This window comes from Macrobrachium nipponense, chromosome 30, assembly GCF_015104395.2.
Source record: "Macrobrachium nipponense isolate FS-2020 chromosome 30, ASM1510439v2, whole genome shotgun sequence".
NCBI lineage: Eukaryota > Metazoa > Arthropoda > Malacostraca > Decapoda > Palaemonidae > Macrobrachium > Macrobrachium nipponense.
Genome location: NC_087218.1, coordinates 1709229 through 1731358, shown reverse-complemented (window position 1 = coordinate 1731358; position 22130 = coordinate 1709229). Strand labels below are relative to the sequence as shown.

The window sequence follows — 22130 nt, the reverse complement described above, 5'->3', positions numbered from 1 at the left end:
CTCAGTCAAACACAGAATGACGGTCTTTGTTACAGAGTAAGGAGCTTACCAAATGGATATAATAATCACCTGGGAGAGTGCCCTAAGCTTTTTTTCTCAAGAATGTCTATGTCTCAGCTAACTGGTCATGCTGTGTGAGATATAATACTGTACATGAGTATAGCTAGAAAGGTTTGTCCACTGTATGGTCATCTATGCCTTTCTACTGACTTTAATCCAATGCTATCCACAAACTGTATTAAGATACCTTGCAATTAACACTGGGAGATTCCTGTTTAATAAATAAATGGTTCTTATAAAAGAATCTTTCATGCATGAAAGCAAATTCCTATTCATCACGCCATAGCCATGTGGTAAAAGCAATAAAAAAAAGGTTTTGAGCATGAAGTCCCAAGATGTCCCTTTCATGGTGAATGAGAATGCTTTAACAACTCATACCAATATAACAAGGAAGCAACTACAATCAGCAAGACTTAAAAACAAATTACTGGTTAAAAACCTCTCTTAAAACAATGTGTATGTATACCACCATGAGATGATTATCACTAGCAATGCAAGTCTCACAACAAGGACCAATTTGATAGCATAACCTAACATGTACATAGGCTATGTAAAATATAGTGCTGTGACTGACTATACTCTAAAAGTATGTGCCTCAATTTGGCACAAACTAGGATTTTTAGGCATGAAAATATATGCATTTTCATTTGACATTATTAAAATCATCTTGCCAAATAACTAATGAACTTACATATATACCTTGATATTTCTTTGTAAGCAAGTTATGCCAAGAATAACAAGACAAAGCAAGGAGTTTTTACTTAGTGGCAAGAGGGTTTTTAACATGTGTAACACTTCTTTTGTGTCTTTATTCCAAGACCGTGAGATTTTTTAATGTGTGACTATAAGTAATTAAGTGGTAAATTTCTTACCATGAACAACCAAATGATGTCTTCCTTGAAGATTGTTGTTTCTGGTTGTTTAATGAGAAATTAATTAGTCATACTTATAATATGACTATGAGCATGGTCAGGGATATGCTCCAACTACCATCATCCAAATGGGTCTATCTACTTCAACTATGAATATCCACAACAATTATGAGACGACTTTACAACCTCCATATTTTTTCTGAGCCCAATGTCCTCTAACAAAATTCTGTTAGTCTTTACCCATGAAAAAAAATCAAAATATTTTCAACACAAGTCTCAGTTAGCAGAATCTAAACATCTGATTTTTTATCACAGCAAAGAATCCTATTGAATACGTTTCTATAACTGGATTAATAGCCATCATGTTTACATATAACAACACTGATTTTTTTTGGCCAAAGATATCATGCTAACACTAAAATGTTATGTGGGCTAATAATATAACTCTAATGAAATAATGCTTTCCTTCAACCGATTTTCAGTACTAGACAATAGAGTAGTAATCACCAAAACTTTTAGCTAACTTAGCTAATGTCTGTTTGAACACTGAGAAAATCTAGATAAAAGGCAATGAACAATGAAGGCTAGTCTACCTACTCTGTATCATTCCATCTCACTTTACAACATTCTGATAACTTAACTGAGTCTGTTGACAAATAATTTTAACCCACGAGGAATGTCTTTGCAGTGATTCCTGACACTGATGAAACAGGTTTCCCAGAGTGTAAGAAATATTATAGTACTGTACTTCTGATGTTCCGGTATAATATGACCATTTAACAAAATAAAATTTCAATAACTCTAGTAAATCTAACTTTCATAATCTCTTTTGACCGAAGCAATCAATACATCTTTTAGTTAAAAATTCATCATCTTAAAAAAAATGACAAATTTTTAAAGTAATTTGCATTTTTCCTAATATATAAACCTGAGGTCTTTACATATGGGATTTACTTTCAGCACAAGCTGGAGTCACCCATTTAACTTAAAACAAGGTGGATATTGGTTGTTGGCTACAAATGGAAGGGGAGGAATCCCCTCCATCTAGTTGGTAGGCATTCACTTTACCTTTTGGCCCAGGAAGTAGAATGAGATGTGGTTAGAGGCGGGCCATTTATGTAAATGGCCTTTGGTTTGTATGTTAGGAAAAATACAACTTACTTTAAAAATTTGTCATTTGTTTCAGTGTTTCTCGCTTAAGGAACATTAGGGAACTTTTTGAGACTGGGAAAACCCTCAAAATTAAAGTGATTGTCAGGACTCTGCCTAAGTGAAGATCATAGCCAGGTACCACAGATCTGTCAAGTGAGTACCCCCTTGATTTTCCAAGTAGGGTAGAGCAACTGTGTTGTTGGTCATCACACCGGTGTTTTGCCCTTCCAAATTATGTCATAAATACTTTTATGTAACTGTTCCTTTGCTTACCTAAAAGTCTGAGCTGTGGCTTCCCAACTGTTCACGTGAGATGTTCATGAACACAAGGACTTCTGGGTCGCCCAGAACTATGGATACCTGCCCATTTCTTCATTTCTCTCCACAGCTGGAGGTATGCTGTCACATCCACTATCAATGGGACTATGATGTTATCCAGTATGAATGACACTTTTGGCGATCCAACAGGTTGGGTCTCGAAAGATCAAATCCTGAATCTGCTGAAGGAAATCAGCTCATTCAAGGCTACCACATCTGCCACTTCTTTGCTGTTGGAGTTAAGTCCTTCAAGAGTGGTCAGTGCGAGGACTTCAGACAGTACATCCTGTCCTCCAATGGCCTCACCTCCTTGCATGGGAGAGGACAAGTCCATTAAACCTATCCTGTGAATCCAGGCTGCTAAAGGGGTCAAGACCAATGGCATTGTTACCAATCTGATGCATAGGAACATGAAATATCACACTTTTCCTGACCATTTGAAGTGAAGATTTACCCTGGAGGCTGGTTGGATTGGGAGAGGCAACTGTGAGGTCTAAAGCTGCCAATAAGTCATCTTTTCTGATGGATCTCCTAAGTGAGTCAACCGTGCCCATAATGAGACTTAGGGATTTGTTGAGCTGTGCCAGGTCTATCCCTGCCCTACAACCTCCTGAAGTCTTCAGAACTATGAGCAGTCAACTGTCCCAGAGGATGAAGGCTGGGAAGGTGGATAGGTCCTGATAATCAGCAATAGGTTTATCTGCTGAAGGTTAATCCACTGGCATTGTCAAAGAGTCATATTCCTTTGGAAAAGGGTCCCATGACTAGTGAAAGTTACAAAGGCCAGCAATTCTGTAGTCACCAGAGCAGTGTCTGGTATAGGGTAGATCAAATTTGAACTTGAGCTGACGAAACAATGTTGCTCAATCCTTTTCATAAATGCTACATCTACTAACTGGGAGGGGGGACAGGGGGAACAGCAGCACCCTGGGTGCAGCAGTGTTGTGGTGTGAACCCATGACAGGAGTACTGGGGGGTGTAGGAGCTCTGTGAGACATGAGTGAAGGGAGGAAGCAGCAATGTGGAAGCCTAAAGGCTGAATCACCCTGGCACAGGGGTGTCTGGATGCCAAAACAGGGAGCAAGAATGTTGGTTCATCTTCTGTATAGGAAGCAAGGCAAGCATGGATAACTGAATTCAAGGCAAGAACGAAGCAGTCACTTCTGTATCTGTTACATTGCAAGCCTTCTCATTCACCAGTCACAGCAACAGAGCATTGTCTGTAGCTGAGCTGTCTGAAATACCATCTCCTTTATCAGGGGAGAGGGAGAGGCAGAGAGGGACTTCAGTGGCCTGTCACCAGCTGAAAAGTATCTAGAGATGTTGGCAGGAATTCTAGGGGCATGGTGCTTAAATACAGTACCCTCTTTCTCTTCTGTGCAAATTTAAAAAACTGGTATGCATTTCAATCCATACAGGCTGAATGTCTTTTGCAGGAAACACTGATACTTCTGACAAGAGAAGTAAAATAAGTATAGGTCTTTCTCCAAGGAGGGTATAAGAAACCTGCACACCTTACCTGGGAGACCTTGACGTGCACTGAGATGTATGTCAAAACTATGTAAAAACAACAACAGCCTTGCCAAACTCTAATCAGTGTGCATTATACTATTAATTTGAGCAAAATTTGCTATTCACAGCCCAACAAAAGATAAATTTAATATGAAAACTTTCTTCCGGTAATGTTAGCTAAAAACTGTATACAGACCCTTCACTGTATTTTTTTAATAATCGAACACTAAGTAAATATTAATAAAGAATGAATGTCAGGAATGAAGCTCTGCCCAAAGAACAAAGATCAGGTACACCATAACCAATACAGGAATAACAGACCAAGGATAATGATATAAAAGCAAAAGTGAAAAAAGTTAGCATGAGCGCAAGACTGTACAGCAGCTCTAAGTACACAGACAAGGGAAAGAGCATATGCAGGCAGAGGTAGGATGCTTGCATGATGCAGCAAGGGAGTTCTTTTGAGGATCAAGGCGCAAAAAGGATTACTTCCACAAGGACTCAAGCAATTTATGATTAGTGGGATGTAATGAACAAGAAGTGCCTTTCTTCACTTTGGCTGCTAGTGTGACTTTACAGATGATATATTTCATGAGGATAAGTTTTCTTAATTGATTCAATAACCATCTTAGCAGCACACTAAAAAAACCTTTTGATATTTCTTATGAATGTCTAAAGGGCCCCATACACTTGAATGATTGTCATAATGGACACACACTATTCAGACAGAATGAACGATCTCCGCACCAATTTCAGTCTGAACAAGGAATGTCTTGGGAAGACATTGTATCATCTCTAGAAGAGACATGCGCGATAGCGTTATAACAGCAGACAAACACATGCATCTAACGACCTTCGTATGGCAGAAAAGTCGCAAGCCAGCAATCTGGTTGTGACAGATTCCCGCTGAGGTCGTTCAGACCATGAAACTCCGCCCACTTTTGCATTCAGACAAGCCCACACACGATGTTTTTGCGAACAATACAGACAATCGTTCAGTGTATGGGGGACCCTAAAGCATTTTTTAAGTGAAACATGAGGCTTCTTTTCTAAAATTGATTCATTTCACAGGAAGCACAGATGTGATCATTTATTGTGTGGTGTGAAATATCATAATAGCAAGACCATAGTTCAGGTCAAAGAAACCAGGATGTTGGTGTTCATTGCTATTACATATATCTATACAGTAATCTCTCTCTTAACTGGCTTTTAATATCTGCCCTAAGCCTTGGACTGCACTCTTTTCATTGCAAAGGAGTACTGCATATAACTGCACAAAATTTGTCAGTTTGACTAAAACCACAGTATGGTAATGACTAAAATCTAAGTGCAAAAGAAACATAAAACATTTTGAAGAAGGAGCAAGCTTGCTCAATATTACCCATATTAAATTCTGTATGCTGATTGGCTTACTGAATTGGAGGGGTTTGGGGAAGAGCAAGGAGTAATCATTATTTGACTTTAATGTAAGTGGAAGGAAATTTACACACTGATTTATGCTTTTATATGGCTCTTCTTGCTCATAATGAGTGCAATTTTATCTTCAGCACATTGAGCTAAGTGTACCCACCATGCAATCTATGGCTGCATTTGTTTGTGCGCCCCAAAACAATCCTAAGGCTCATACTGTGTGTTTTTCTGTGTATGCTGGTGGCAATGCTTCCTAACCAGTGGTCAAGGAAAGTTCTGAGCCACATAGGATTCATCATCAATAGTAGTAAAATGATATCTTTGATTTGAAAATTTAAAAATACTTCTTCCATAGGCACTGAACTGAAAGATGTATGAGAGAGAAAGAAAACCACGCATAATGAATGGGAGATGAGCAGTCAGTTAGATATGGAAGTAGAAGGAGACTAATTAATAGGTAGGTCCAGAGGACCATAAGACATGACTGAGAACCTGCACAAGATGAGTACAGATTTACAACAGGGCACAAGACATACGAGTCTTGTGAGAAGTAACTCACTGGATGTCTAACTCATACGTGACAGTGATGACAAATACAGTACGTAATATATTCCTTATTCCTTGGGAGAAACTTCAGCAGCATTAGTTTAGATTTATAGAATTTAAAAAATCTGATTGATGTATCTTGGATTAGAAGTGAATGATTATAATGATGTCTCCTTGACTAATAGCTTTAAAAATGTTATTGTTATTATACAATTAAGTTTGTTCATACTTACCTGGCAGATATATATATAGCTGTATTTTCTGAAGTCCGACAGAATTTCAAAACTCGCGGCACACGCAGTGGGCGGCCAGGTGGTAGTACCCATTCCCGCCGCTGGGAGGCGGATATCAGGAACCATTCCCATTTTCTATTCATATTTTATTAATGCCTCTGTCTCCTGAGGGTAGGAGGGCGGGCACTTTAATTATATATATCTGCCAGGTAAGTATGAACAAACTTAATTGTATAATAACAATAACATTTTGTTCATGCCACTTACCTGACAGATATATATATAGCTGAATCCCACCTTCGGATGGTGGGAAGAGACAGAATAGGATTTTTTTTTTTTTTTTTTTTTTTTTTTTAGGAAACTTAAATTAAGTATTTGATATACATCTTGGTTCCTCACCTGTTTGCAAAGTAGACTATGTGATTACTGTCACTTAAGGCTGCTTTTGCTTAAATCAGAGTTGCCAGCCAGGTGGAGACCTGTAGTGCTGGTGCGCTCTGGATGATCTGTCAACCGGGTACGAGACCTCAACATGCCAGACCATCGAGGCCATACATATGAGGGCAACGAAGCAACTGACCACCACCTGACCAACTATTCACAAAAACCCTTAAAACTAACTAAAGGATGGGAGATCTTCACATAAGACTCACCACAACCTAAAAACACAACAACAAAACTAACCTAATCCTAACTAAGGGATAGGGAAAGAGCTACTTCCGGACCCCAAGACTGTGTCCGCAGAAACGTATGGCCCCAGTGCATTACAATCGTCATAAATCGTTCTCACATCCCTTAGGTAATGTGAGGCGAAGACGGAGTTACTCCTCCAAAAGGTGCAATCAAGAATGTCCTTGATTGACATGTTCTTTTGGAAGGCAAGGAGGTAGCGACAGCTCGAACTTCGTGCGCTTTCACTCGTAAGAGGCTCAAATCAGTCTTCTGGAAAGATGAATGAGCCTCCTTAATGACGTCCCTTAGAAAGAAAGCAACAGCATTCTTCGATAAAGGTAACTCTGGTCTCTTCACAGAGCACCAGAGATTACCTGAGGGACCTCTTACCTCTTTTGTTCTATGTACATAGAACTTGAGAGCCCTGACCGGGCACAGGACTCTCTCTGGTTCTTGGCCCACCAGACTTGACATACCCTTGATCTCGAAAGTCTTCTGGCCAAGGGTTCGAAGGATTTTCATTCTTCGCCAAGAAAGTTGGGTTCAACGAGCAGACAGCATTGTCTCCTTTGAATCCCATTAACTTACTAAACGCTTGAATTTCACTAACTCTCTTAGCCGTCGCAAGAGAAGTTATGAAAAGAGCCTTCCTTGTCAAGTTTCGAAGAGACGCTGCCTGAAGCGGTTCGAAAGGGCTTGACATAAGGAATTTAAGAACCACGTCAAGGTTCCATGACGGAGGTCTCATTTGAGGAACCTTCGAAGTCTCGAAAGACTTTAAAAGGTCATGAATGTCCTTGTTGTCAGACAGGTCAAGGCCTCTGTGCCTAAAAACCGCTGACAACATGCTTTTATATCCCTTGATGGTAGGGACAGCTAATTTCTGCACATTCCTGAGAAAGAGCAGAAAATCAGCTATCTGGTTCACAGAGGTCGAGGAAGAGGAAACTCCCTCCTTTTTACACCATGCCCTGAAGGAAGCCCACTTCGATTGGTAAACAGCTCTTGTGGAAGCACGTCTTGCATGTGAGATTGCTCTCGCAGCTGCTTTCGAAAAACCTCTCGCTCTGGCCAACTTTTCGATAGTCTGAACGCAGTCAGACCCAGAGCGGAGAGGTTTTGGTGAAACCTTTCGAAGTGGGGCTGTTTGAGTAGATCTTTCCTCCAGGGCAATGTCCTTGGAAAGTCTACAAGGAAAGACATGACCTCTGTGAACCATTCTCTCGCTGGCCACATCGGAGCGATCAGGGTCAACCTCGTCCCTTCTGAGGCCGCAAACTTCCTCATGACTTCCCCCAAAATCTTGAATGGTGGGAAGGCGTACAGGTCTAGACCCGTCCAATTCCAAAGCAACGCGTCTACCGCGATTGCTTCTGGATCCAGGACCGGGGAGCAATAAAGAGGAAGTCTCTTGGTCCTTGACGTCGCGAATAAGTCGACCAGTGGACGTCCCCACAACGTCCAAAGGTCTCGACAAACGTCTTCGTTCAAGGTCCATTCCGTCGGTAGGACTTGTTCCCGACGACTGAGAAGATCTGCCCTGACGTTTTGCACTCCTGCAATGAATCTCGTCAGGATAGTCACATTTCTTAGCTTTGCCCACAGCAGAATCTCTCTCGCTAGGGAAAACAACGTTCTGGAGTGTGTTCCTCCCTGATTTTTTAAATAAGCGAGTGCTGTGGTATTGTCCGAGTTTACCTGAACAATCTTGTTCTCTAAACTCCTTTCGAAGAACTGCAGGGACAGAAATACTGCTGCCAGTTCTTTGACATATATGCCAGGCTACCTGTTCCCCTCTCCAGGAGCCTGACACTTCCTTCCCTCCTAGTGTTGCTCCCCAGCCCGTGATGGAAGCGTCGGAGAACAACACTAGGTCGGGCTCAGAAGACTTAGGGACACGCCCTCCTGAAGCTTCTGAGGGTCCAACCACCATCTTAGATGGTTTCTTTATCGGAAGCGATATTCTCAATATGGAATTGAGATCGTCCTTGGCCTTCCACTCGTCCGCAAGGAAAAATTGGAGAGGCCTGAGGTGCAGTCTTCCCAAGGAAACAAACCTTTCTAGCGAGGAAATGGTTCCCAGCAGACTCATCCATTCCCTCGCCGAGCAAGTCTCTTTCCTTAGAAAGGCTGAGATCTTTTTTAAGCCTAGCCGCTGACGTTCCTGGGACGGAAACGCTCGAAAAGCCACTGAATCCATCTGAATCCCCAGATACACGATGGACTGTGTTGGGGTCAGATGCGACTTTTCGAGGTTGACCAGAAGTCCCAGGGACTTTGCTAGGGCTAAAGTGAACTGCAAGTCCTTCAGACACTTCTCTCTCGACGACGCTCTGATCAGCCAGTCGTCGAGATACAGGGAAACTCTTATCCCCGAAGAGTGTAGCCACCTCGCCACGTTCTTCATGACTACAGTGAACACCATTGGAGCCGTGGTCAGGCCGAAACACATAGCTCTGAACTGCCACACTTTTTTGTCTAAGACAAACCTTAGATACTTTCTTGAAAGAGGGTGGATCGGGATGTGAAAGTACGCGTCCTGCAAGTCTAAGGACACCATCCAGTCGCCCGGTCTCAAGGCTCCCAGAACAGAATGAGGCGTCTCCATCGTGAATTTGGTCTTTTCCACGAAAAGATTGAGCCTGCTTACATCTAGAACTGGACGCCAACCTGACGACTGCTTCGGTACTAGGAAGATCCTGTTGTAAAAACCTGGGGACCCCAGGTCCGCGACTTGTTCCACCGCTCTTTTGTCGATCATTTGTTGAAGGAGATCGAATAATACTTTCTTCTTCTCTCCCTGATAGGATGGAGAAAGGTCTCTGGGAGTCGTAGAAAGAGGAGGAAGATCTAAAAAGTGGATCTTGTACCCCTGCTCCACGATCTTGAGGGACCAAGAGTCCGTGTCCCTCTCTCTCCACGCTCCCGCAAAAAACTTCAGTCTGGCTCCGACTGGTGTCTGAAGGACATGCTTCTCACTTGGAAGGCTTTGGCTTAAAGGAAGCTCTTCCTCGTGAAAACCCTCTCCCTCGAGGAGCTGCTCTCGAGGGGGGAGCCCCACGAAAGGGCTTAACTTTCTTCGGCGGTCGAACCGCAGCTGAAGAGGTTGAAGGTACGGCCGAACGTCTTGTAGACTGGGCCAAAAGGTCCTGAGTTGCCTTCTCTTGCAAACTGTTAGTCAGGTCCTTTACTAAAGTCTGGGGGAAGAGATGGTTCGAAAGAGGAGAAAACAGCAAATCCGCTTTTTGAGCTGGAGTTACCGAACGAGCTGTGAAATTGCACAGCAAAGCTCTCTTTTTCAATAAAGCCGTTCCAAAATGAGAGACGATCTCCTCCGAACCATCCCTGACGGCTTTGTCCATACATGCTAACACGCTGGACAGCTCCCCCAGACTGAGAGATTCTGGGCTTCTCGCTTGCAGATCCAGAACTCCCAAACACCAGTCAAGGAAGTTGAACACTTCAAGCGTCCTGAGCAGACCCTTCAAATGATGGTCAGTCTCCGTAGAGGTCCAGGTTACTTTAGCAGAGGATAAAAGAGACCTCCTCTGCGAATCCACTAAGCTGGAGAAATCTCCTTGAGCTGAAGAAGGGATACGAACTCCTACTTCATCTTTGGTTCTATACCAAATGCCCCCTTTTCCGCTGAGTCTAGCTGGAGGCAAGGCGAAAGTCGTCTTGCCTTGATCTCTCCTTCGTACCATCCAATCTTGGAGTTTCTTAAAGGCACGTTTAGTGGAGAGAGAAGTTTTCATCTCCACAAACTCCGGGGTTTTTCAGTTTTAGATGAAGAAAACTGCGAAGGAGGAGACTTGGGAGCCGCAGGCTGAAACTTGTCTTCGAAAGAAGAACGCAAGAGCCGCACGAGGACTTTATAGTCCGAGATTGAAGGGGCCGCAGAAGGTTCCTCTTCAACTGAGTCAGCCGAACTACTCAGCTCTCCTTCTTCACTAAACGGAAGAGGAGACCGTCTGTCCGGAGAGGGCGTCCTAATGTCGGGTCTTGGCTTAATCAAAGGACCCCTATCCTTGCTAGAGGAAGCCTTATTTCGGCTGTCTTCTCTATGACGCTTACTACTTGAAGAAGGTAGAGCGTCCTGACGAGGACGAGCGTCCTTAGCGCCATCCGAGGCAGCCTCACTTGCCAGAGAAGCGTCCTTACGTTTCTCAAACGAAAGGGAAGACCTTTTCGCTGGAATACGTGCCTGTGCGCGCAAACTAGCGTCTTGGGGTACGACTTCTTGGTCGGAATCCCCAAAAGCGTCTTGAAAAGAGCCCTGAACTCCCCCTGGCGACTTCCTGCCAAGCGTCCTGCCGGTGCGAGCGTCCTGTCTAGCGTCCTGGCGAGCGTCCTGACGAACGTCCTGCCTAGCGTCCTGCCAAGCGTCCTGCCGAGCGTCCTGACAAGCGTCCTGTCGAGCGTCCTGCCGAACGTCCTGCCAAGCGTCCTGCCAAGCGTCCCGCCTAGCGTCCTGACGAGCGTCCTGTCGAACGTCGTGCTGAGCGTCCTCCTCAAAAGCGTCCTGACGCAACGTCCTTCTAGAGGACGAACGAGATCGGCGAATCGCCGAAGGAGAAGCGATCGGCGAACGAGACGAAGTAGGAGAGGGAGAAGGAGACTGCTTCGTCCTCTTGACGGGCAGTCTAAGGTCCTTCCTCTGCTTAGGCTCGACTGCTGCTGGGCGAGTCCTCTGAGCCATCAGCGTCGATAGCTGGTCCTGAAGGGACAAAAGAATGTTCTTCGTTGGGGAAGAACGAACAGAGGAAGCAGGACTGATCCTGCGAGAAGACGAGGGGCGAGGGGACGCCTCCTTCCTTCTCACAGGTACAGCTACCTGCTTCTCAGGTAGACGCGCCTGTGCACGCAACCCAGCGTCCTCATCGGAGGAGATCTTACCCCTTTTCTGAGGCGGAAAAGCGTCATACGCATCCTCCGACGAAAGAGGCGATACAGGACGTGAAGCGTCCTCAACACGAAACGTCCTTTTCAGAGGACGAGAGTCTCTCCGAGCGCTCCACCCCTTGCGCGGGGAGGACGCTTCGGAGGACGAAAAGCACTCTTTCAGGACGCGCGCTCGTGCGCGCTCCTTGGCAGCCTGGGACTTTGCTACAAGGCCTGCCGAAGGGACGCCAGATCGGTGGGAAGCCCCCGTAACCCTCTTGCGGCTTTCGACATACCTACTCCCTGAGTCTTGGGAGTCTGATAGAGGTCTAGGCCTAGAGGCATTATGGGGCCGATCTGACGCCCCCTCCACAACACTAGGGGCACGATCACACACTTGCACCGAGCCAGTTTCTAAGGCTTTCACTTTGGTCTCCAGAGTGCGAAGAGACTCCAAAATCAGAGAGAGAGCATTCGCTTCTCCCGACACAGAATCAGAGCCCGAAGGCATCACAGTTTAGGGGTTGCAAACTCTACAGGTGTTAATGCAGGAGAGATGTTAGCCTTACCTTTGGTAGAACCACTCCTGGAGGAAGACCTCCTGATCCTATCGCGCTCCAATTTAAGGCGATAGGACTCATATACTCTACAGTCATCATCGGTCAATCTCTCACATTCATTGCACCGATTATCAACCAAACAATTATGCCCCCTACAACTCATACATACTGTGTGGGGGTCTACCGATGCTTTCGGTAGCCTCACCTTACAATCAGTCCTCACACACACTCTGAAACTCACAGCACTTGATCCAGACATATCTTTTATAGAAAAGCCAATCCAAAATCAAAAAACGGTCCACTATCGCGCATGCCAATTCAACAATCCAATTCAATACCAAAAAACCAATCAGATACTTAAAAGCGAGTCAAATTCCAAAAAATCCTGAGCAGAGGTCTGTCAACAGTTGTTTACCGACCGGCGACAGAAAAAAATATGAATAGAAAATGGGAATGGTTCCTCATATCCGCCTCCCAGCGGCGGGAATGGGTACTACCACCTGGCCGCCCACTGCGTGTGCCGCGAGTTTTGAAATTCTGTCGGACTTCAGAAAATACAGCTATATATATATCTGTCAGGTAAGTGGCATGAACAAAATGAATGATTCACTTGCTTGAGCCAAGGTACCAGAGCAATGGGAGTTCATCACTTCCAGCTTGTATGGACTAATTTGACAGATTTAAAGACTTCACTGTAGATTCCGAGTCCTTCAGTATGAACTGGACCTAAGATTTTTAAGGCTCTTTCTAATGCTTTGCTATTTAACTCTTAATTAATGATAAACTAGCTGCTTCAAAACACATCAGATTGATCTGTTAGCACCTCAAATTAGACAATGACCATTTTTTAATGTTTACAGACATTTTTATTTCAGCCTTATGTATGATAAGAGCTTTCTGGCTTACGTGTGTATCAAAGATTTAACCGAGAAAATTACCAAATTACAAGATATATACCCTGAACTAATCTAGCTATCAAACCTGCATCACACCTAAAATAAAAGAATAGGGGAAGTTGAAACAAAAAGTAAGAAAATAGTTTTGTATTATGTAAGAATCTACATGGAAACTGTAGTTTATATAACTCAGTCTACTAGTAATTTACTTTATCCGTAGAGTGATCTATAATCCCATGTACCTGAGAATACTAACAAGATTCTTTGACTACCTACTACAGTGCCAGTGCAGTAAAAGGATCTAACATCCATGAAACTCATTTCCCACCTGGCAGTGTCCTGAGTTCGAGGAGAGCGCCTTCGCTGAACAGCTTCATCAGAATCTTGATAATAATCAGTGACATCTGCCGATCTAGTCTTGTTAGAACGTATGCCACGATTCACTGACGATCCACGAGACCTATAAGCAGCATCACTTTCTGCACGTACACGTGTTTCAGATTCAAATGGTCCTGAAATATTCATTGTTTGTTTATTTATCAGAAGCACATTACAGTATCTGCTTTATACTTGAAAATATTAAAGTTTATTTAAGAAATTAAAAATCAAATAAGCTTCAAATTTATGTATAGGCATTACTACTCTATGGTCATCTGCACACCATGGTTTTATAACGGGATAAAATGGAACAAATCAGCATGCAACAATTAGTTTTTCATTTGGAACAGAAAAAAATAAAATTTGTGCATGGTGCAGGTCCATGTAGATGCATAAAATACAACAACCACAAACAAAACTTAAAACACCTGCAATGCAAAGTAGTTATGAACCACCACAGCAAAAAGCAAATTCCATTAAGCTATTTCAAGGAGCAATATCATCACGAACAACCAAGTGCAGCCACACACAACAAACTCAGGAATCTCATTGAAACACATGGCTTGATACACAACATTGCTTACCTGTTTTGTAATGACTTATTCAATCACAAGACTTCACTACTTTTTCTTTACAAGACCTGTTATTCTTTGAAGAGTTCTGCTTCCTGCATTTATCCAATAGTATTAAATCAATTGCTTTATTGTTTTATACTGTATTATCAACTTAAAACTATATGAACCCTCCTAAATTGTAAAGAATTGCTTTCACCTAAGTCATCTAGAGAGTAGCAAATAAATAAGGATTTCAGTTACTGATGTACAACCATTTCATTTAGAAACCAGTGTTGTACTTGAGTATGAGGAACTTTGGATAAGGCTTGGTCTGTTATAAATTGCCTAATAAGTATGCATTGACCTGGATTTGAACCTATGGTAAAAGAAAGAAAAAAAAATCCCCAACACACGGAAAATGGAGAATGTTCAGTAACATCAAAACTAGATGCTGACTTTTAGTATCTAATTTTTTAGCTATAATAAAATCCTTCAAACAATATGAAACTTCTGTTATACCAAATTATTCAAATATATTTGAAATAAAAAATGTCTCCTTAGTTTATTACCTAAAGATCTATTCAGCTATTTTTAATAATACATTTTTGGCTAATTATACTAATTTAGGTGTTTATCAATACACAGTAGATGTTTCCAAATCCATTATTTAAACAATGTTCATGAATTTGCAAAAGTAATTACTTGCACTGAGGTTATAATTAATGAAATAAAGATTTTCATTTACCATGAAAACTAATCTCCTATTTTACTCTGAGTTAAGAAGCCTGTCTCGCCTCTTTGGTGAATACCATGAACTATAGGGATACTCTTATTCAAAACACATAAAATTTCGTAACTGCCTTGGTAAGCAACAGTGGCTCTTGAAAAGAAGCCAACTAGAGTGGCTGGGAGAAAAGAACTCCCGGTAAAATAACTGTTCCATATTTAGGTCATATAAAATTGAAACGAAATGGTTCTAAATGAAATGGTAATAAAAAACATATTTTTATCACCACAAAGTACAAACCTTTTAAACATGAATCGCTTCAATATTTCTTTCACATTAGGATTGACAAGACGGAAAGAATCCAATTCTCAACAAAGGAAAGGGAAAAAATAGAGGAAAGAAGAGAGCAAAAATGGGTTTGAGGATGTAGGCATAATAGAATGACCAGTAGGGGTTAAAATGCAACAGGAATGGCAAGTAACTTAATAAGAGCAACAAGCAATGACCAAAAGGAACGGATAAAATCCTTGCTGCAGTGTTATTCAAAAGAAAAGGGGATGCACTGTAGTGAGGATATGATAAAGGATTAAGGCCAACTGAGTATGCTATGATGGTTAAAACCAGTAATTGTTAGTTTGGCCTTATGTTATAATGAAGTAACTGCATGACTAATACTATGCAAGGGCAAAGATAATACCACATATTTGTGGATTTAGAAAAGGCATTTAAAAGTCTTGAGACAAATAGCCAGTGGGCAGAAGGTACCAGACAGACTCCTTAAACTAGTGATCTTACTCTTTAATAAAATTCATTCTGGCCCATTACTTTGCAGCACACTAGAATGTGGAGTTGAAAGAGCAGTAAGTACCTGCAGAATGGAAAAAATGAAGATAGGTACTTTAATGGTGAATAAAAATGTCTCATTAGCCAAAGCGTCAGAGGCCTACAATAGGTACACAAGGTCTGCACTACTCTTCACAACCGGAAATGGTCACAAGAAGGAAAATATTAGGTTCACAGCACAGAAGAGTAAGAAGATCATATTATTTAGAGGATGTAGTATCAAGAGGCTGGGAAAAATACTGAGATCTCAAAGACATGTCACTTCAATGGTTCTAACTCAATGGAAGTACGTTGTATCGTCTTTGGGCTAACTTACCAACAGGGTATTATGAAGAGGGCTCATGTCTTGACCCAATGATTAATGATCTTGGTAATGCATAAATTCTTGAGACAGCATTTCCAGAGGTTTTACATCTGTCTTAAGTAATAGCTTTCAGTAGGTCTTTTGTATAGTACTGTACTTCTATATATAAATGAAATGTCTTATCACAAGAAAAGTTTCTAATCACTTGATTCTTGGCTTTGTACAAATACTTTTCAGTTAGCTCAAGTTCCTCCTGGAACATGAGTGTTCTATCAGATATGAAAATACAAGGCAGCAAAGTCAGGGAACCATCAACTCATGAAATTCATTAACAAGCCAGAAATTTTATCTGAATGTCATCTTGTGGAAGGAATAGAAGGAATAAATTCATCCTCTTCTTTGAGAATTTGCAATGGTTAATAATCTCTCAAGAGCCCACACAGCCTTGCTAAGGCAAAAGTAATGTTTCTTCCACAGGAACTTTGTTCTTCATGATACACTTACCCACATTACTTGTAAGTATCTTCCTCCCAAAGAATAATTTTTATGAACAAACATAAGCATGGAGGTGAAGTAAAAGGTTAAAGAGTGAGCACAGCCAGGGGCCAAAGGGATATTGCAAACAACTTGCACTAATGCCTACAGACCACCATGTAAGGTGCACTGACAACACCAACTATTTACTGGGTGTGATGAGAATGAGCAAGTAGAAAAATAAAAATATTAACTCACTGCTGCTCATGATAAAGTTTCCTGCGAAGCCTGAATACATAAACATTGAACACCCCCAAGATGAGCAAGGTAGGACAGTAGTTAATACCTCATACATATGTGATTGGATTCTAAAACCATGTTGAAAAGCATTATTACAGTATTTCATCATATCAAGCTAATTTAGAGGAATAAATCCTGTAATGACTTTCAAAATACCTTGAGATATTTTCTCCCTTTCTCTTAAACTTCGGTTTGTATAGATTAACGTCCAAGCCCAGGGAATAAAACCTACTAAAAGAAAAAGGTTTTAGAGCCACATGATTGACCACACTGAAATCCAAATTCTGTTGGCTTCATGGAAAATTTACCACAAATACTTTGGGATGATGATGTGCTCATGTTCAAGAATTATTACAGAAAATTTTATGAAATAGTATAGATGTGATAACTTAACCTGACATCATGTGCACAGGTTTTATATCAGATAAGTATATAGTAGTTCTCAGTTTATACAGCCTTTTCAGTGACAGAAAATTATGCTAATTTCATAAAAAAAACAGCATTCATTAAGACTGGTATCTTTGCATGCTAGATTTGTTAACTAAACCAGTTATATTTCATAAAAAAACAGCATTCATTAAGACTGGTATCTTTGCATGCTAAATTTGTTAAGTACACCAGTTACAAATATTAAATCACACTGGGCTGACTCAACGGGTTTGTTCTTGTAAAACAAATTATGTAATTATTATATCTAATAAATTACTTCTCGCTAAACTCATATTCAGCTGCATTCTTTCAGTCCCCAGATGCATTACATTTCGGCTTCTACTTTTTATCGTTTCCCTCCGGTATATTTCGACTTAACCCTCCAACTACAGAACTTTGCCCAACCTTCATTTTTGCCTTAAAACAAATCCTTAAGGGTAGCCATAAATTACAGAGTACCTTGGAAAACACATCGTGGACAAATTGTAAAGGTCTTTGTAACATACATGTGCCCACAGATGTATTTTCTGCTTTATACTTTGCATCCATTCTCTTCAGTCTTTCCTCACCTAACCATCCAACTTCTTCAACTTCTTTGCTGAGATTTTTACTTCATATGCATTCATTGTGCAAGCTCTCAAAATTTAGAAGTGACTCAGTAGCCTTCCAAAATAATTTTATGTAACACGAGATTCTTTATTCTTATCAATCTATTTGACTCTGTGAATATAATTTTTTCATTTCACTGTTTTCAGCGACCATTGAATACTTCACTTGTTAATTAATTAAATCAATTTTTCATATTTCTCAAACCATTCCAAATTATATTGCACTTACAAACTAGGTCTTTAAAAAATATCTCTAATATTAAGAGTACTGAATTCTGGAGTTTCAGACATAAAAATTTGCTTCCCTTTGAGATTCAACCAGGCCTATCCAGGGCTTAAGTGTTAAGATGATTTCCATCCACTTTTTATCAAAACTTGATCATGTATATTACTAACAGTCGCAACATCAAGATTTCAACTTATATTTGACAATATTCTAAAATAAAAACAATTACGTATATAGCCTCATATATATGATTCAGAGTAAATACTGAGGAAGCTTATAATTATGTAGTATCTTTATTTGCTGGCATCATAAAGGAAAGAAAAAGACGGAATTACCACTGGCCTCACGTGAGGCAGCTCACCAGCATTCAGTGGCATATCCACAACAACCCAACGGGGCCTGTGGCACTCTACTAAAGTGCACTGCTTGGAACACTCCATTTGTATCCCAAGTCATTTGCTTATTGTACAGCAACATCAAGGTAGTATACTGCTATTACAGCTGCAATCACAGTGAACCATAACATGAATAATGAAAGGTACATATATGATTGCCATTGGCCTCAAGATGAAGAGACTCATGATTTTATGGTCTATTTCCTCTACCCAATAGGTTCACAGTTCTGCAACTTACCTTTATAAACGTGGACTTAAATGTGAATGAAAGAATAAAGGTCCAAGTTAATAAAAATGTGAGAAATAAAAAAAATTAAGTGGTACAAAAAATGTTTGTGTAAGAAGTGATACAAAAAAGTTAGTGGAAGTGAAGATAATCAATATCCTGATATGGTTTGCTCATGTGAAGAGAAAGAAGGACCACAGGCTGGATAAAATGTTATGTTTTACAGCTTGGAAGGCAGTAGGAAGTGAAAGGTACATGTAGTGGAACAGGTGCTGGAACAGAGGGATTTAATTTTTAAGGAATGAGTGTACAGGTAGTCCTCGGTTATTGGCAAGGGTTCTGTTCCAACGCCTTGATGGAAAGTGAAAATCATTGATAATAGAAAATCGGCAATTTTTGGCACTTATCAGCGCCGATAATCATTTATTGATGCCTCCGTTATGTATATATTGGCACAAATACTATTATTGGCCTGAATAACTCATAAAACCAGATCGCTGATAACTGGGGACTGCCTGTACTACAGGTGAGTGGTATTAAAGTGTTTGGGGGTACAAGAAGTTTATGGTTCTTTTGTGTAGGAACATGAAGCAACTAATAACAAATTACATATATGGCATATGTATATATACACATACATGTAACTTATACATCCAGGCAGTTCCCGGGTTACATCGTTACAGACTTACAGCACTTGCCTCATGGCACTGTTAACCACAATTTTTCAGCAATGTAAGTGGATTTACGGCGTTGTTACCTTCTTTACGACACTGCAACCAGCATTTATGGCGCTTTAACAGCACTGTAGGTGCTATTTATTCCTACTATATTTATGATGGTTTGGGTTAAGGATAATTTCGGCTTACAGCACCCGCCGGGAACAGAACCCCTGCTCTCACCTAGGGACTGCCTGCACTATATACATATAGTACAGGCAGTCCCCTGTTATTGGCGGACTCGATTATCAGCCATCCAGTTTTGGCGCCATAACAGGCTGAGTTCTGGTTATCAGCACCATAAGGTGCCTTATGGCACTATAATATACCTAACAGAGGTAATGGTGCTTATGGCGCCGATAACTGCTTGCCGTAAATCAGCGAGTTCTGGTTAATGGTGGTTTTTGCTTATCGGCACCCCCTTGGGAACGGAGCCCCCGCCGATAACAAGGGACTGCCTGTATGTATGTGTGTATTATCTATATATATATATATATATATATATATATGATATATATATATATATATATGATATATATATATATATATATATACACACACACACACAGAGAGAGAGAGGAGAGAGAGAGAGAGAGAGAGAGAGAGAGAGAGAGAGAGAGAGAAATTTATTTACTGGCAACTAGTGTATGTTCAGAAAGGAAGAGGACAGTTAGCTCACCATACAAAGAACTAAATTACTGATTATTAGGAATGTGTCCTTCACAAGGAAAATTTAGTTTCCAGTAAATGATTTCTCTAGTTCCTGGCAAATTCTTATAAATTACCTATGTAAGAGACAGATAAGGTAGCTCTCACGAACTGAATGAAAAAACTGCTGGTCAAATCATAGGCAAAATATATTTAAAACGATTCAATACAGTAACACCTCTAAGAAGAACCCAGCTACATTAAGTACAATACAACCAGCAAAAACAGAACAGATGTTGCAAATTTTTCTATGTCAAAAGCCAAAAATACCAAAACCCAATTAATTGTAGCAGATTGTAATGACAGAACTGTGTAGACCATGAACCAAATTAGGTAATAATTACAATACCGCATTACAAGGGAAGAGCACTATTTTATTTGACACATTTACATAGCCAAAACATATAGTACAGAAATATCACTGCTGCACTGACAACGTCAGTTTGAGCAACGGTCAGAAACTTACCAGAAAGAAGTGCCCAAATAACAAATTTCTGCCCATAAATAAAGTTGGTGATAGAAAATGTAGTGAAACAACAATAATATTAATACCTACCATGCAAAATGACGTCTGACTAGTAATATTAAGGTTTAAAACCTATATATACAAGAAAACATTTTGTATTACTGGTATATGCAAAATGAACCTACAGCAAGACAAAAGAAATATTTCATAAGGGTACAATATACCTTGTACTAATACTTACAATTGACCAAATATTCTTTCTAGAAAAGATATGTATAACATATATACACACAAGTATGTCAAGCTCATTTGTGATCTGAAACCAATTTTGTTTTCCTAACAGTCAAATGCTAATAATTCTAAGGTATAGCTATCTACACTGAGAGCAGGTAAAACATATTCAATATTCAAGTAAGCAAACACCATACATGCACTGCTGATGCATGAGGAGCTGGCATAACAGATCAAAAGACAAAAATAAAGACATAAAAGCTACCAGCAAGTCACACTACCTTAAATGCCAAATACAAATGTACGTACGTACAGTCATAACAACCAAATAAAAATTCCTCCAAAACTATTTCAATAGTCATACATTCACTGACTTAAGGAAATGTAACATATAACAGTATAAAAAATTACAGCTGTTGCTGGATATAAAATCAGAAATGTATGTATAAAGGCATACTTCCTTCATAAACAATTGAGTACAGTACATAAATGCAGAACAAAAATACTTAAAAATCAATATATTAGTCTTGGAAATAAGAGTGAAAAACCTGCTAAACTTTGTTCCATAATATCACATAAAATGACCACAGTGTGCAAGATACCTGTCAAAAGTCTAAGGTATTGTACATAGCCTAGTGGCTTAATAACTGTGCTTTTGCGCGTTGCCTTGTACCTGAGGAGTGAGGGTGATCATCATAATTATCATCAGGAATGTGTGGCAAGGCCTTCACATTACGATTCATGTCGCCATCAGAGAGCTCACCAGAGCTATAACTGCGCCTTAACTGATTAACAAGACCGCCACCACCCTATGGGAAAAGTTAAAAAGGATTAACACACAACTGTCATACTAATACTATACTCACAAAACTCCTTAGATACTAACATCTATTGTATGAATGAATCCAGGAAAGAAAATAGTAATTAACAAGCAATATAGTGATACCACATGATGAAAAACAATTCATATTCATTCATGCATAAAAATATAAGAGGATGACTTGCACCTTAAACCATGACTTAAAACTTTATGAATCCTCAAGTTGCTAAAGATCTCGCTCAAAAAATCAACTCCTAGTTCAATCATTATAGTACAATGCAAGGACCAAATGCATTACAGTAGGTATACTTAGTAAGAAATTTTTAAGCACTGTACTGTATGATTTGTTGACTTTTTAGGGTAACTTAAAAAGCCAAATAAGTTGGCTAGCTATAACTAGTAATTACAAAAGAGAACATTCAGAAAAAAACAAATAATTTTTATGGGAAAATTTATATTCTGACAATCTGTGCTAATGACAAACATAAAATACAAAACCAATAAAAATTTTCATGGGAAACAAATTCTGAAAAATCTGTACCAATGAAGAAAACAAAACCTTAATTTCAGAGTGATTCACAGACACACTAACATAGATACAAAATGTTCCTCC

The 22130-nt window shown here is 40.2% G+C and overlaps 1 protein-coding gene across 7 annotated transcripts in view; it reads right to left on the bottom strand.

Moving 5' to 3' along the window:
- LOC135202221 (uncharacterized) overlaps positions 1-22130 on the bottom strand; it is a 168186-nt gene that overhangs the window by 24148 nt on the left and 121908 nt on the right. For all 7 annotated transcript variants that reach the window (XR_010311686.1, XR_010311685.1, XM_064231485.1 and 4 more), the window contains exons 5-6: positions 21371-21506; positions 13441-13624 (exon numbers count right to left, since the gene is read on the bottom strand). Coding sequence is in view for 5 of the 7 variants with exons in the window: in XM_064231485.1 (XP_064087555.1) it covers positions 13441-13624; positions 21371-21506 (320 nt within the window). In the remaining 2 variants the exon portion in view is untranslated. The remainder of the gene's footprint in view (positions 1-13440; positions 13625-21370; positions 21507-22130) is intronic.